At 40.1% G+C, this 15,290-nt stretch overlaps 1 protein-coding gene across 3 annotated transcripts in view; it reads right to left on the minus strand.

Moving 5' to 3' along the window:
- Positions 1-1,687: 1,687 nt before the first annotated feature.
- Positions 1,688-15,290, minus strand: part of LOC127449231 (cytoplasmic protein NCK2-like) — a 54,941-nt gene continuing 41,338 nt past the window's right edge. For all 3 annotated transcript variants that reach the window (XM_051712545.1, XM_051712547.1, XM_051712546.1), the window contains exons 3-4: positions 7,259-7,977; positions 1,688-4,977 (exon numbers count right to left, since the gene is read on the minus strand). In XM_051712545.1, coding sequence (XP_051568505.1) covers positions 4,783-4,977; positions 7,259-7,977 — 914 coding nt within the window. In that variant the 3' untranslated portion in view covers positions 1,688-4,782. The remainder of the gene's footprint in view (positions 4,978-7,258; positions 7,978-15,290) is intronic.

The raw sequence follows: 15,290 nt of genomic DNA on the forward strand, positions 1-15,290 counted from the left end.
TTTCTCCCCAATTTGGAATGCCTAATTCCCACTACTTAGTAGGTCCTCGTGGTGGCGCAGTTACTCACCTCAATCCGGGTGGTGGAGGACAAGTCTCAGTTGCCTCTGCTTCTGAGACCATCAGTCCGTGCATCTTATCACGTGACTCGTTGTGCATGACACCGTGGAGACTCACAGTATGTGGAGGCTCATGCTACTCTCCACGATCCACACACAACTTACCACACGCCCCGTTGAGAGCGAGAACCACTAATTGTGACCACGAGGAGGTTACCCCATGTGACTCTACCCTCCCTAGCAACAGGGCCAATTTGGTTGCTTAGGAGTCCTGGCTGGAGTCACTCAGCACGCCCTGGATTCAAACTCACGATTCCAGGGGTGATAGTCAGCGTCAATACTCGCTGAGCTACCCAGACCCCCCACTTTCACTAATTCATCCAGCCCCTTTTTCTCCATATTAAACGAGATTACTGAACTAAACAAGAAATCTCCCTCCTCCATTCCTTCAATCAGTCAAAAGAGACATCTGTCGCTGATCCTCGCTCGATCACGAAGCGAATGAGGAAATGGGGCGTATTCATTCAGTGGGTCAAACTAATGATATGATCTCACACTTTAGTCAGTCTTTACAGGTATGAAACGCCACCAAAGCAGTCTCGCTTCAAACAAGTGCCGCTTAATACTGTATAACACTTTGGTGCTGTTTGTAAAGTCACAGATTTGTAGGGGGTGGAGAAGAAGCCCTCTTAAATAGGGTCAAAAATCCTCTATGGTGTGGATTCACAGGTGCATCCTATGCAGAAGTTTCAACTTTTTTATTGAATTAATTAATTATCAGTTTATTTTATTTCACCTGACCAGTTTTAAATATTATTTTAACAGTTTAAATAAACCATAAATGTTACTATATAAATGTTATGATAAAGCACAGCTATGCCCTGTTCACCGAGCTTCTATTTGTATCACTGCGCAGCACCCATAGCTGACGGTTATTTTTGTTGCATAAAACGTTCTGTTTACTGTTTACTTTCAGGTACTATACCGGAAGGATGGCATATAATGATTTCATTTTAAAAAAAAAATAATAATTTAACGAACATTTGTGTCTTCAAAATGTTTATTCTGTGGTGGTAACCATTTCATGAAAGCAATAGAGCACGTGAGGCAGTACCATATTGTGAATATAGTCACAGCAGATGCCTCTTGTACCTTATTGCTTAACTAAACAATTAATCTTGCTTTAAGATTTATTAAGAAATGCATTGATGGGGCCTGGATAGCTCAGCGAGTATTGACGCTGACTATCACTCCTAGAGTCACGAGTTTGAATCCAGGGTGTGCTGAGTGACTCCAGCCAGATCTCCTAAGCAACCAAATTGTCCCGGTTGCTAGGGAGGGTAGAGTCACATGGGGTAACCCCATGTGACTCTGGTCGCGATTAGTGGTTCTCGCTCTCAATGGGGTGTGTGGTAAGTTGTGTGTGGATCGTGGAGAGTAGCATGAGCCTCCACATGCTGTGAGTCTCCACGGTGTCATGCACAACGAGTCACATGATAAGATGCACAGACTGACGGTCTTAGAAGCGGAGGCAACTGAGACTTGTCCTCAGCCACCCGGATTGAGGTGAGTAACCGCGCCACCACGAGGACCTATTAAGTAGTGGGAATTGGGTATGCCAAATTGGGAGAAAAGGGCTCTGATGTTACGTTTGCCAATTAAAGTTAAAGATTATCTTACATATCTTCATCTAATCAAATGATTATGACTTTTTAATGTATGTTTGATCAAATCAAATATTGAGAGCTGGAGGCTGCTCCATTTGTCAGTGATTGTTAATGCTATGGTAACATGGTTAGACTCCCAAGGTTTATGTACAGTACCTCTTCCAGAATCCAGAATCTTTTGAGATACCTCATGTAACAAAAGATCATCTACAAAAGAAGTCTTCAGTTTTCAAGCCCCATTATTAGGCAGTGAATTCAGGGTCCCACTTACTGCCAGAAGGGTATTGTAGATTAAATGTTGCCTGTTTCTTTCCCATTATAAGACTGTAGTGTTTCATAAAAATAAAAAAAAAAGATAACTGAACTTTTAACAAACATTAACAATTTTAAAGGCTTTTGTTTACCAATTTTATTTTTTAAAGGCTTGTATTTACTCATTTTATTTTTCAATGTAATAATTTATGACATTATTTAGGGCCTGATTTATTTTTGATTATTTTTGTCTGTTTTTGGTTTTATTTTAGTATTATGTGAATCACCCTAATTGTGATGTTTTAGGGTGAATAAGCATAATAACTTGCTAAATGTTAATTAACATATGAAATATATTTTCAAAGGTTTAATTCATTTTAATGTGTAATTTATCTGAACTTAAAGTAGTTTTTTTCTTTAATGATGTATTGAATGTATTGAACATACATTACCAGAATGGCACTTTTACTGTAATGTCATAGTGTAGATGTTCATTTAGAATTTTTCAGGCTATAAAAGGACCATAAACCAGGGGCTGACCCAAATGTGACCAAAGACTTGCAGGTTACCACCTACAGCCCAGCTGGTCCCATCAGTGCTGTGCGGTTGTGAAGATGCAGGGTGACTAACCGCCCTCTGGGGAATGGTGTCGTCAGCTTTGTGCTCCAGGCCAATGCTGCACAAGCATTAGACACTTGGATGCTTGAGCACCTCTTGGGTGAGCCCATGAGAATTATGTGGTGCCAGCGACTGGCCAGTCCTGAGAGGGACAACAAGATCAGTCACCCTGGATTGAGTCTGTATGTCCAGAATCTGCCGTAGCGCGTGGGCAGCGAGGAGCTCCACACCTTGATCTGTTCATTTGGGAGCATCACTAGGGCTATAGTGATGGAGATGGGAGCAAGGGTTATGGATTCGTCACCTTCTCCTTCCGTGATGATACCAGCAAGGCTTTTTTTGTTTAAGAACAGCCACACTGTGGGCAAAAGGCTTTTGAGAGTCGCTCTGTCCTGGAACAATGGCCAAAGAAACACCCAGAACAGAGCTGACGCGACACCTGACGCCATCATCGAAGCCATTTGAGAGAAGAGCTCTGACGTGCCATCGCCTGACTCTGCCACTAAGATTTTCAGGACAGATTCAACAGATTCCCTGATTCAACTGTGGACTTCACATCAGAAGCACAAGCGCAGACCTCTGCCCACTCTCAGAAGAGCATCAAGCCACCACATTACCAGGTGCTCCAGACGATGACCTCAATGCAGTAGGCACCTTGGACCATAATCGTTTATAAAAGTGTGGGAGAAGCTCCAAACCAGGGCAATGAGTCACATGTACAGTCATCATCGTGGGGATCCAGGCTCAGAAACGCCTTGGGATCAATTGTGACCAGCTCCATAACCTGCTCAATCCTCGGTCTCAGACAGACAGATAGACAGAGGGACGACAGACAGACAGATGATAGATAGATAGACAGACAGACAGACACACACATAGACAGACAGAGCGCGAGGTAAAACCAAGAGAGGAGTTCCAGCTAATGTATTAGAACTGATACATACTTTATGCAAGCATTGCTAACTCAACTCCATTCACTGAAATTAAACATGCGTGAGGTGATGGAGACAATGTTGCATACTGTTTGAAACCTTTAGCGTTCCATACTGCATACTGTTCCACGTGTTATTTAAAAAAAAAATAGTATAGTGTGCAGTGCAGTACATACTGTAGTACACTAGCACTCCATTCCGAACAAAGAAATATACAAGAAATATAACATGACCCCCAGGAACAATAAAATGACATTACTTGGCCATTACAATTGCAAAATGTTTAATTAAACAAAAGTACTTCAACATTTTTGCACAGCTTTCATGGATGTGGAGCTCACTACATTTTCCTCCTCTGTAGCACTTTTCTTTCCGTTAAATAAACATGGTTTTAAATAATAATGCTCAGTACCATACAGACATATTGAACTTTGATAAAAGCTCAGAAACTAAACGATCAATGGATTCATTTGTAAATAGACAAAACCATTCTCTTCGAAAGGTGCCCTTTTGAAACAGAAATTCTAACAGTGTTTGCTGTAATATGTCTATGCCAACATGTTGATGTTGGTACAAATAGTGAATCGGAATGAGGTTAATATAGTTCTCTTATATATCAGATGAGCAGTGCTTGAATGTGAGGATGGCACATTTGGTTAAGCATCTACAAAACATTCATCTTATCAAGACCATCATGTTGGCATTTCCCATTTCATCCACCAGGGTGCGACTAGTACCATTCTGTCTGTCATCAACTCTTTCTTTGGCAACTCCTATGTACATACAGTTTCCTGTAATTCCTTTGTGTCTGTAGTCTTCTTAAGGACCAGTGCTTGCTTCGTGACGATTTGAGGATTGTGCTGATGAAATCGTTTCTGCAGATAAAGGCTAGAAAATGGGCTGTTTGCCAAGGCAAGTTAGAAAAGGCAATGTTCATTTTTACAAACCCTTCTTACGAAGAATGCCAGTGCTAGTAGTAGTATGGAGATGCAGGAAAAGAAAGGATACCTCAGTGAAAAAAGACACATTGCACCATTTCTCTAAATCTGCAAAGTAGCATTAAATCCTGAAGTAACCCCCATTGTTTGAGTTGGTACTTGGTAAGTCTCTTCTATAAAAACAAAAAACAACCTCTGGTTGCTGGTGAGAAATGAGTGTTAAGCAGGATTTGTAGATAACACTTGGCTCAATGCAAGGTCTGATCTGGTCTGGTCCAGTCAGGTCTGGTCCTAAGGCTAATTTTTTTGTGTGGAAGGTCATTGGAGGGGTTTGACAAGGTAAAGCTTTTCTCCATGTTCACTAGTGAAGATGGGAGCTTTCTTGTAGTGCTCTAACAGTTCATCCATTGTATTGAAACGGCGCTGACCGATACAGTAAACCCCATTGGACAACTGCACCTTGAAGTGCTTGTTCTTCCCAGCTGCTTTAAGAGAAACAGAGAAGTCACTCGGCTAGAGAAAGAAAGAAAACAGAAAAGGGGAGAAAAGAGAACATTTTATTTTAATGCACTGCTATAAGACCTGAATCAACAATGACTTTTGTGTCCTGCATTGCTCAAGACCAGAGCTTCTCAACTGGTTTTGCTTTCGGAACCAGATTTGACATTGGGCATTAAGGGGTAACCCAAACATACCAAAATGGTTTATTGTACTAAAGTAAACACAGGCCACATTCACACAGCAGCAGAATACGGTTGTCAGACCTGTTTTGAGTGCTAAATATGGTTACGTTCACACACAGGACGGTTATTTACGGGTGTGACAACCGCATTCTATAACCGAACTGACACCCGCAAATTTTCAGGTCTCACAACCGCATTCTCTGCAAACCTGAGGCTGTATATTATGTAAGCACTATAGGCAACATTCTTAACAGTAACAGTAAACATACAAGGCACGAACGCCCCTCAGCACACTAGAGCAGAAGGGGAAAAAAATTGCTGTTTATCAAGTGCTGAAACTTTGCTTGGTGCAGAATAATCTGGAATGATGTTAAACATTGTAACAGTCACCTCTTTACACTTGTTCAAAACATTAAATATTTGTGACACCTGCACTAAAAAACAATCAAGACACAGCGCAACGAATGAAACAGAACGCAGGTGTCTTGACATGGATTTTCTCCCCAATTTGGAATGCCCAATTCCCAGTGCGCTCTAAGTCCTCGTGGTGGCGTAGTGACTCACCTCGATCCGGGTGGCGGAGGATGAATCTCAGTTGCCTCCGCATCTGAGACCGTCAATCCACGCATCTTATCACATGGCGTAGCGCGTGTGGAGGCTTCACGCTATTCTCCGCAGCATCCACGCACAACTCACCACATGCCCCACCGAAAGCGAGAACCACATTATAGCGACCACGAGGAGGTTACCCCATGTGACTCTACCCTCCCTAGCAACCGGGCCAATTTGGTTGCTTAGGAGACCTGACTGACATCACTCAGCATGCCCTGGATTCGAACTCACGACTCCAGGGGTGATAGTCAGCGTCAATACTCGCTGAGCTACCCGGGCCCCTCGACGCGTGCTTTTGAGACCTGAAGTTATTTTTAACTTGACACAGTGTCTAAAAATGTGCCGTTCCTGCGTGAGAAACTGAAGAAACAGCGAGACACGGTGCAGCAGTCAAGGACGTTCATCCATCACGTGTTTACATAGGAAAACTATGGAAAAACAGAGCAGACGCACGCAAAAATGCATTCAGTGTGAACGGCCCCTAACTCATGGGCGAAACATGTTCAGAAGTCCTGTATATTTTTTTCATAAATTACAAACCCGAACCCAAAGTCCTACTTGAAAAACTGTCCCGAACCTGGTGGACCTCTAACGTGAACCACTCTAAGAGCACTGACAACAGCGTATTCGCACGTGTACCCAGAACATCATGTCACCCCTCAAGCAAGTTTTCCTACCAGGGCGGGGGCCCCGCCGACATCCGGTGCCCCATGCAATTGCGTGGTGGTTAAAACCGCTACTGGTCACTGTCATTATGGTTACAGCTGTTAGAATATGGTTGTGACTTCGGTTGTTTGTTCAAACAGAGAGCGTTCGAACTGCTAATGTACACTGTTGTATGAACGGGACATTTCAAGACTCACACCTGTAAGAAAATATGGTTGTCAAACCCAAACACTGACTGTGTGAACGTAGCCAAAGACATCCTTAAAATCAAACACTGTAATGTATTAATATTACAATGAACTGCATCGGCCCTGGGTCAGGTTTTATTTATTTATTTATTTATTTTTTAAGGATAAATGCATGACACACAACCTCTACACTAAAATAAAGGGCTGGGTAATGATATAAATTTCCACCTGTTGCTGCCTTCTAAAATACCTTAGACGCACAGCCTTTGGCAACAACAAAAAATATGGAAATCTTTTTCTTCTCCCGTTTAAAAGTTGATAAGCCTATTTGTTTTGCTATCCTAGCTCTGCATGATTATGTGATTAGTTGCATTTAATTATCTGCATTTAGTATTGTTTTCCCCTGCTATCCGCGACCCAACAAGGACAGACCTGGAATGCATTTTTGAGTGGTGACCCGCCAGTTGAGAAACACTGCTCAAGACTCTTATTATACAGTGGTCACTGTCTTTAGACCCAATTACGCGACATGACACTATGGACATAAAAAGAAATTGCACAGCACTTAAATGACCATTTGCATCTATTAAAAGCAGTTATCTGGTCATCGCCTTTTGACAAGATCCAGATAAACACCCGACTCACAGAGGACTCGCTGTCTCGCACGAGGAAGTCTCCCTCCACCCCCCTCTCATTTAGAGCGCGCTCAGCCTGGTGCCGTGTCACGTTGCCATGGTACCAGTCCTTTCCTGCAAACTTCACTGTGTGGGAGGGCCCTGTGTGGCTGTTTTGCCGGGAGTGGGAGCCTGAGGCAGTCGATGACGGACCGTCGTTGAGTACAACCACATAGTTCTTTGGCACCAGACCCACCTGCCCATGGCAATTCTTACACCTCCACCATTCTGGGTCATTCTCTGGCTTCTCCAGCACTTCCATCGTCTCACCCTTCTCAAAGTTCAGCTCCTCCTCTGTAACGGAACTGAAGGGGTAGAGTGTCTGAACAGTCTGAAGGACCCTGGGGCCCTGTCCATTACTGAGGCCCGGCGGTGAGGAGAAGACGGGGACGTCGACCGAGGTGTCCTCGACCTCCTCCTCCAGGACGTAGTTGGAGGGAAACCAGCCCATCTGACCGTTATAGCTGCCCCTCCACCAGCCGTCGCTGCATTTCTCCATCACCATCAGCCGGGCACCCTTCACCAGGCTGAGTTCATCCTCCCGTTCAGCGTTGTATGCAAACTTCACCACTGCTGGGGTGTTCAGGTCATAGATTCGTTCGGCCCCACCTCCATTAGATGAGTACTCATCTGTGCTGGGTGTGGGAGAGGCTTCCCGTGCGCTCGTCTTGCGTTTAGTTTTTCCCAGGCCTGTGAAAGAGAAAGACAGGCATTAGACATCAGACACAGTCATTAGGTAAACATTTCAGTGAACACACAGCAATCAAAACTAAAGCCTCTGAGCTCTGCTAATTAGAAATATAAGAGAAATAGCAGGGATATTGATTAGTGCTGTAAATTCATCAATACTAATAATTTCCTGCTGAAAGGAGAGATATGGGATACTATTACGGCAGCCCACCAGACCAAGTATAATTCAAGTCTGATCTCATGAAAATCACATTACCGTAGGAACATTTTTGCAAAACAATATTACAGATTTCATAACATACTTCATATGTTTCGCTGCAGTTTCCCAGTGAAATGTCCAGGGGGGGGGCGCCAAATGCGCGTGAATTGGTGTCGTAATCAGACAAGGTTATAAAGGTCAGTGTTAGAGGTTTTAATGAGTAAAATGTACCTCCCGAACCAAAAACTTAAACCTAACCGATAGTGTCCTAAAGCAAATAAGAGGTGAACAAAACAGACATTCTTACCCTTAACCAACACCTACACCTAACCAATAGTGTCTTAGAAGAAAATGTAACACGAAAAGCACATTTTCTGAAGCAACCACGTCATTCCGTGTCGTTTCTATGAAACGTTTTTGTCTCACGTGTCAGCTTGTGCGCCAGACTGGAACCGAACCACAGAGTTGAAGAAATTTTTTGTTTATTCATTTATTTATTTTTTTGTCTTGGAAACATTTTAACATTTCTTCACCATTTATTTTTACTATTTTTAAATGCCTTTTATGTAGAGATTTTATTGTTTTACTCTTGTACCAGTCTTTCACTCTTAAAATATGAAAACCATCGTAAATACATGAGCAATACTATACAATTAGGTTGTATTATTTACATAGCATTATTGATACTGTAGTTCATGATACCTAATGCATTTACTAACAAATCAGAAACTTATAATAAAGTATTAAAATAATTAAAATAAATTTATTTACTTTTGGTTTTATTTCACTTTGTTACACTTGTTGTGTAACCAGCCATTGGAAATGAATGGACTACAAAATACAGAAATATTAAGTGTTCAGGAGTGTCCCAATCCTTTAGATGAGCACATATGTGGATGTGTGTTTGCACACACAAATTCCTCGGACATACGCACACACACATACACACACACACACACACACACACACACACACACAAACACACAATGTGTGTTGAGCGCCCCTTTTGTGCATTGTCTTTCCACTGTCTTTTCCACACTCTTTGAGGAATATTTCAAGACCTAATTATCATATTATGTTGTGTTTGGGCTTGTTTGAATCAGTAAAGTCTGCTGTAAGTTACCCTACATCATTATCTATGTTATATATATATGCTCTGGGAAGTAATAAGAAAAGACATGAAAAAAAAAGACACTCCTGTTTATTATCTTTATGTGTGTCAGTGGGAATTTCATACACTAAAACTCACTGCAGTTTGGCCTCTGACTGAATCAAATTTGCTCATTGCATTCTACTAATTGAGACCTTTCTAACGATATACAACACATGGCTATCTCATCTTTTTTATGGTTTTACCAACTCTGAATATAATTGTTGTGAGAACAAATTTGCAAATGATGAGAATGAAATAGTTCTTATTTGTCAGCAAATTAAAAAGCATTATTTTTGATCAGCTATATGCATTGTCCACATTCTAGGCTTTAAAATGACACCTATTTTGTTCAGATAAAGCAAGTAGTTATTCATTTATTATGTAATTATTTGTATTATTTTTCCTCTGGGAGTAGCCCCACTGGCTCGGTATAAGCGCAGTTCAATTACATTTACATTTATGCATTTGGCAGACGCTTTTATCCAAAGCAACTTACAGGGACAATCCCCCTGGAGCAACCTGGAGTTAAGTGCCTTGCTCAAGGACACAATGGTGGTGGCTGTGGGGATTGATTACCAGTTCAGTGCTTTAGTCCACTACACCACCACCTTTTAAAAAAGGAGTACAAAACCTGTTATAATTAATAAAAAGAAGTTGCTGAAAAAAAAAAAAAGATCTAATGCAATATCTTGTGATAATATATGCAATATGAGAGATTTATAAACAATCTTAGTGGGCCGGTCATTTTTGACCGTGAGCACAAAAGTAACACAAGGGTTAAAACTATGACAAAAAGGAGAACATAAACCATTTCAGAATTTATTGTAAGAAAACTGTAAAATGAATTAAAATTGATTGTATTTAAGATACATGCATGTAAATTGCTACCTATGAAATAAGCCTTAGCAAGTAATTTTATTCCAAAAATGTTGAAAATGCCATCTCCATCACTGAATGCTATTAAACATAAAACATAATTTAAGATGGAATTTAAATGGAAATCATGACTTTTAGGAAAAATGACAAAATGACAGAATTCTCCAATGTTGCATGTACGACACACAAAAGACACACAAACACAAAGTGTGAGCATTAAGTGTTTATTAAGAGGGGCCTGGGTAGCTCAGTGGTAAAATACGCTGGCTACCACCCATGGAGTTCGCTAGCTCGCTAGTTCGAACCAAATTGGCCCGGTTGCTAGGGAGGGTAGAGTCACATGGGGTAACTTCCTTGTGGTCGCTATAATGTGGTTCTCGCTCTCGGTGGGGCACGTGATGAGTTGAGCGTGGTTGCCGCAGTGGATGGCGTGAAGCCTCCACACGCGCTATGTCTCCGTGGCAACGCGCTCAACAAGCCACGTGATAAGATGCGCGGGTTGACGGTCTCAGATGCGGAGGCAACTGGGATTCGTCCTCCACCACCCGGACTGAGGCGAATCACTATGCGACCACGAGGACTTAAAAGCACATTGGGAATTGGGCATTACAAATTGGGAGAAAAAAATCCCCCCCAAAAAAGTGTTTTTTAAGTCCACAGTTTTTTGTTAACTGTGGTTTTTTTTGTTTGTTTTTTTGTAAAAGTCCACAGGGCCGAAAGTGCCCTTAGTTAGAGAAACAGCCAAAAACACACAATCAATCAAAGCATTAGCTGTGATGTTAAGCACACAGACCCACCATGAAATAGCCTCATCATCACAGCAGCAGAACAACAGACTGGAGGCCTTTATGGGATCCCATTACAAAGCATGTAAAAAATACCTTTCTGACTTAAATGTGTACCGCATAAATACACATTCACATGCAAAGGCGTGCACACACATAAACACACTCACACATATAATAGTACCCTGTAAGCAGTTTCCTTCATGTAGCATATGATCCATGGCTTTAATGTGCACTCTTTTGCACCCGGTTGCACACATGGCTCATCTCACCACTTCTTGCCTCACTCAGTAAACAAACACACACACAATCCTCCCAGTCTCAATACACACCTGCAAAGCATACTAAATGACAATGACTTCCTCTTTATGCTGAAAGAATAGGAGGAGAGAGAAAAAAAGAAAGCAGGTGTTCAGGTGTCCGCTCGACTGAAGAAAGAGTGAAGGTGGCCTAGTTTTAGCTGCAAACAGCAGTGTGATATACTATGTGTGTATACAGTATTTGTGTGTTGTGTGGTGACTGACGAGACAGGAATGCCAAGGATGAGGGTGTACATTCAAACGTTTTCATTCAACTTGTCAAATGAGGTGGAAAACCCAGTGTTGTGTAAGTTACTGAAGCGATGAATTACTAACTACTAATTACATATACTATAGTGTAATTAGATTACTAATTACTCTGTCTGAAAAGTAATTGCATTACTTATTAATAATAAGTAATAATAAGATTACTTTTTAAAACCCTTATCAACCTCGACCAGATGAAAAATATAAGGATAGACATGAAACTGTTCTTTTAATTCTTTCAAATAAATCATATACAATCAAATAAATTATTCATGAACTGGCCAAAGGATTTAAAGGGACAGCGTTAAATTAGAAAAGAGTTATTTGAACATTAGACGTTAAATTTCGATTTTAAATTCACTATTGTTTTATATAGAATTGTTCTAAAGTCTATACAGTATTTAATGCAATTACATCAAAAGTAACTGTAATTAAATTACTGAAAAAATAAGAGTAATCCCTTACTTTACTTTTTAAAATGAAAAAGTAATTTAATTACAGTAATTAATTACTTAGTAATGCACTGAGAATGACTCACTCAAACAGTGCTAAATCTAGTCACCTGTGCTTAAATGCTTTATTTAAAAATGAATTTTAAAGCTGCAGTGTGTAATTTTTTCATTCATGTATGAATACCTTCTTGTGTCCCATATTAAAATGCACAGACAATTTAAAAAAAAAGCCATTCAACGGGTGATATTCTCAAAAGTATAAACACTATGAGAACTCGCAATCAAAACAATGCTCTATTTGTTTGCAGATTCCTGCTCAATGTACCGACACTAGCCCAGTTGTGTATGTTTAGGGCAGGACTATGTTTTGCTGAGCAATAGAAGATAGGGAAGTGTTCAGGAATTGAGCTTGAAAATTGTTTTTAGGTCATTTCATGTCAACTCAATCAAAAGGGCCCTGGCTCAAATATTTGGTTTTTATTTTTATTTTTTTCCCTGGTGAAAGAAACACATAAATGGTGATAAAACATTAAATGTCATGTTTCAATATTTACTGAGTAATCCATTAATTTGTAGAGTGGGTGAAAATGATAATTTTCGCCTTGCCAAACAACAGAAGAAAAACTAGCGACCAAACATAAAATTAAAATCAAATCAAATAAAAAACAAAAACTGTTGTTTTTGCAAAGTTTAAGGTTATAAATATGAAGATGCCGAAGGAAAGTTTGTTTTGAACCAGAATATATTAATACGCTTGGAGTTTTAGGCACTCCAACTTTGTAAAAACAACACATAAAAGTGTCATAATAATTAATAATTTTCTTTATTTATCACACATTATACATTTGCACATATACAGTGAAATTCTTCTTTTTCACATATCCCAGCTAGGCTGGGGTCAGAGTGCAGGGTCAGCCATGATACGGCGCCCCTGGAGCAGATAGGGTCAAGGGCCTTGCTCAAGGGCCCAACAGTGGCATCTTGGCGGTGCTGGGGCTTGAACCCCTGACCTTCTAATCAGTAACCCAGAGCCTTAACCGCTGAGCCACCACTGCCATAAAATAAAATAACGACACTTCCACCTTTTTTTCCCTCTAAAACAGGCAACAATTGTCTTTTTTACCCCTCGCTACAAAATAATTGATCACTAGTAAATATTCATCCGTGGCATTTAATATTTTGACTTTGATCATCCTTTACGTGTATCTTTCTACAGAAAAAGTATTTACAAAATTAAAAATATCAGCTGGGGAAGTTTCTGAGATTTGTTTGATTTGACACGGGATAACCCTTTTGCAGTTCTGTTTCATAGTGACACAGAAATGCACACTTTGGTTCAAATAAATTAAAGGACAAGGTTTGATGTTTTTGTTTTCTAATCATGCCAGCTTCCATGGCTATTTTAATGGCGAAATCCAGGTTATAATAAAACAATAGGTAAAACAACTAAAAACGTATATATAATGTTTAAAATGCAATTTTACTGATAACTCAAAATCAATCCAGAATCAGTTTTAGTTTAACAACCTTTGAATGGATAAGGAAATTATAAATTCTACCAGATCAATGTCAAATCTCCATTATGGTTTTGTTTACGCTCTGGTTGACCCTAGTTCACATTTCTCAAAGAATGAGAAGACAGAGAGCTTTCTTTTTTTAGCACTAATAACAGAAACAGGAAGAGAAGAAAGAGACAAGTGAGAGTGAAGCATATTTCTCTTCCCAGGGGACGCCGACACTCGACACTCTCATGAGAATCCTCAAACATGTTGTCCCTCAGCTTCTGTGATGATGTTTCATTAGAGCCATTATGTTCTCTATTAGTATACGGTGACATGAGAAACTGCTGGCCCATACAACAGATAAAGAGTGGGAATCCACTTAAGAAAGCAGCTATGAGGCTTTAAGGTCAAAGTTTTCCACGGAAACGGTTTCTCAGGACAGCAGGACTCTGTCTAACAGGTGTACTTTTGAGTCACACAAAGCCAGTGTAAAAGCCGTCTGTAGTTTGCCAGATGGCTACCGTATATTCAATATCTTGTTCTCTCTAGTCACGTCATCTGGCAGACTTTTCCAATCAGCTGAATTCCTCATAATTCCTCTTGGCACCTATTTTTGAAAAACCTCATATCACATGAGCCACAATGGTTTTGATTCACGTGATTGATGGACTTTATGAATATGACTGGCTATGAATCTAGAGGCGATTCTTGAAGCGGTGTGTCATGCATCCATGGTAAAAGGGTATATGTAGAAGAAGAGAGGCAAGCAGTCAGTCACGCATGTCCCAGCAGGAGTGGAGACAAACAGGACAAACTGCTCTTTCAACAAAACAGAACATGGGTGAGAAAATTAACCTTCACCTCAGGCTGTTTTCATAATACTTCTGGAGCTTTTAACAGTAATGTTATTCATGACAATGTGCACTATTTTACAAAAGGAATGTGCATAAAACAGAGCTTCTCCAAACATACTAAAATGAGTATATTTTTATGTGTTTGGATTGTATGCACAACACTTAAAAACCAAAAGAATGAAACCCGAATGGCTTCCAAAAAATCTGGGTAAAGAAAAAACAAAGCTAATGGTCAAGTATAGAATTTACTCTATAATCTGCTATTTATGACAATATCCAGTTTCGTTTTTGAAATAGGGCACATCAATTCTTACACAGCTCGACAGTTATTTTGCAGAATGTCCCGCACCTGTTTTCTATAAAATGACAGTGAAAATCAAAATATGGCACACCAAGACATGCCTCGGCAGGTTTGACATCAATGACATCAAACATCTCTGGTTTTCACATGTCCCGTAACCATCCTTCACTAACGTCAAACCAGAGCTTAGCAGAAGAGATGGCCCGGGCCAGTGTAAGAGAATTAGCGGCCAGTTGATGGGACTGTCACTTACAACATCAGGCCAGTACTGTGTTTTCACTATGTTACATTTGGAGATCATGTGCTTGTGTTTTTATGTCTTGCCAAATTAAAAAATTTGGAATTTTGTGATGTATTGAAAATGTATGTGAAATTTGGCTGATTTAAATAAAATTAATCTATAGATGACTTGAAATGATAGTCTTGAAAGCAACAGTTATTAGAATGGGTTGAAATTGTGAGGTTTTGCACCAAATGTTGGCAGGACAAGTAAAAATCCTGGACTAGCAGAAAAAAAACTTATTCTGCATACCCATGACCATTTGTCACTGATGACAAATTTCTTTCTGTTCTTCACATAGGCTAAAGTTATAGTATAACTTAGGAAAACTTTGAATATACAAGT

Source organism: Myxocyprinus asiaticus, chromosome 12, assembly GCF_019703515.2.
Source record: "Myxocyprinus asiaticus isolate MX2 ecotype Aquarium Trade chromosome 12, UBuf_Myxa_2, whole genome shotgun sequence".
NCBI lineage: Eukaryota > Metazoa > Chordata > Actinopteri > Cypriniformes > Catostomidae > Myxocyprinus > Myxocyprinus asiaticus.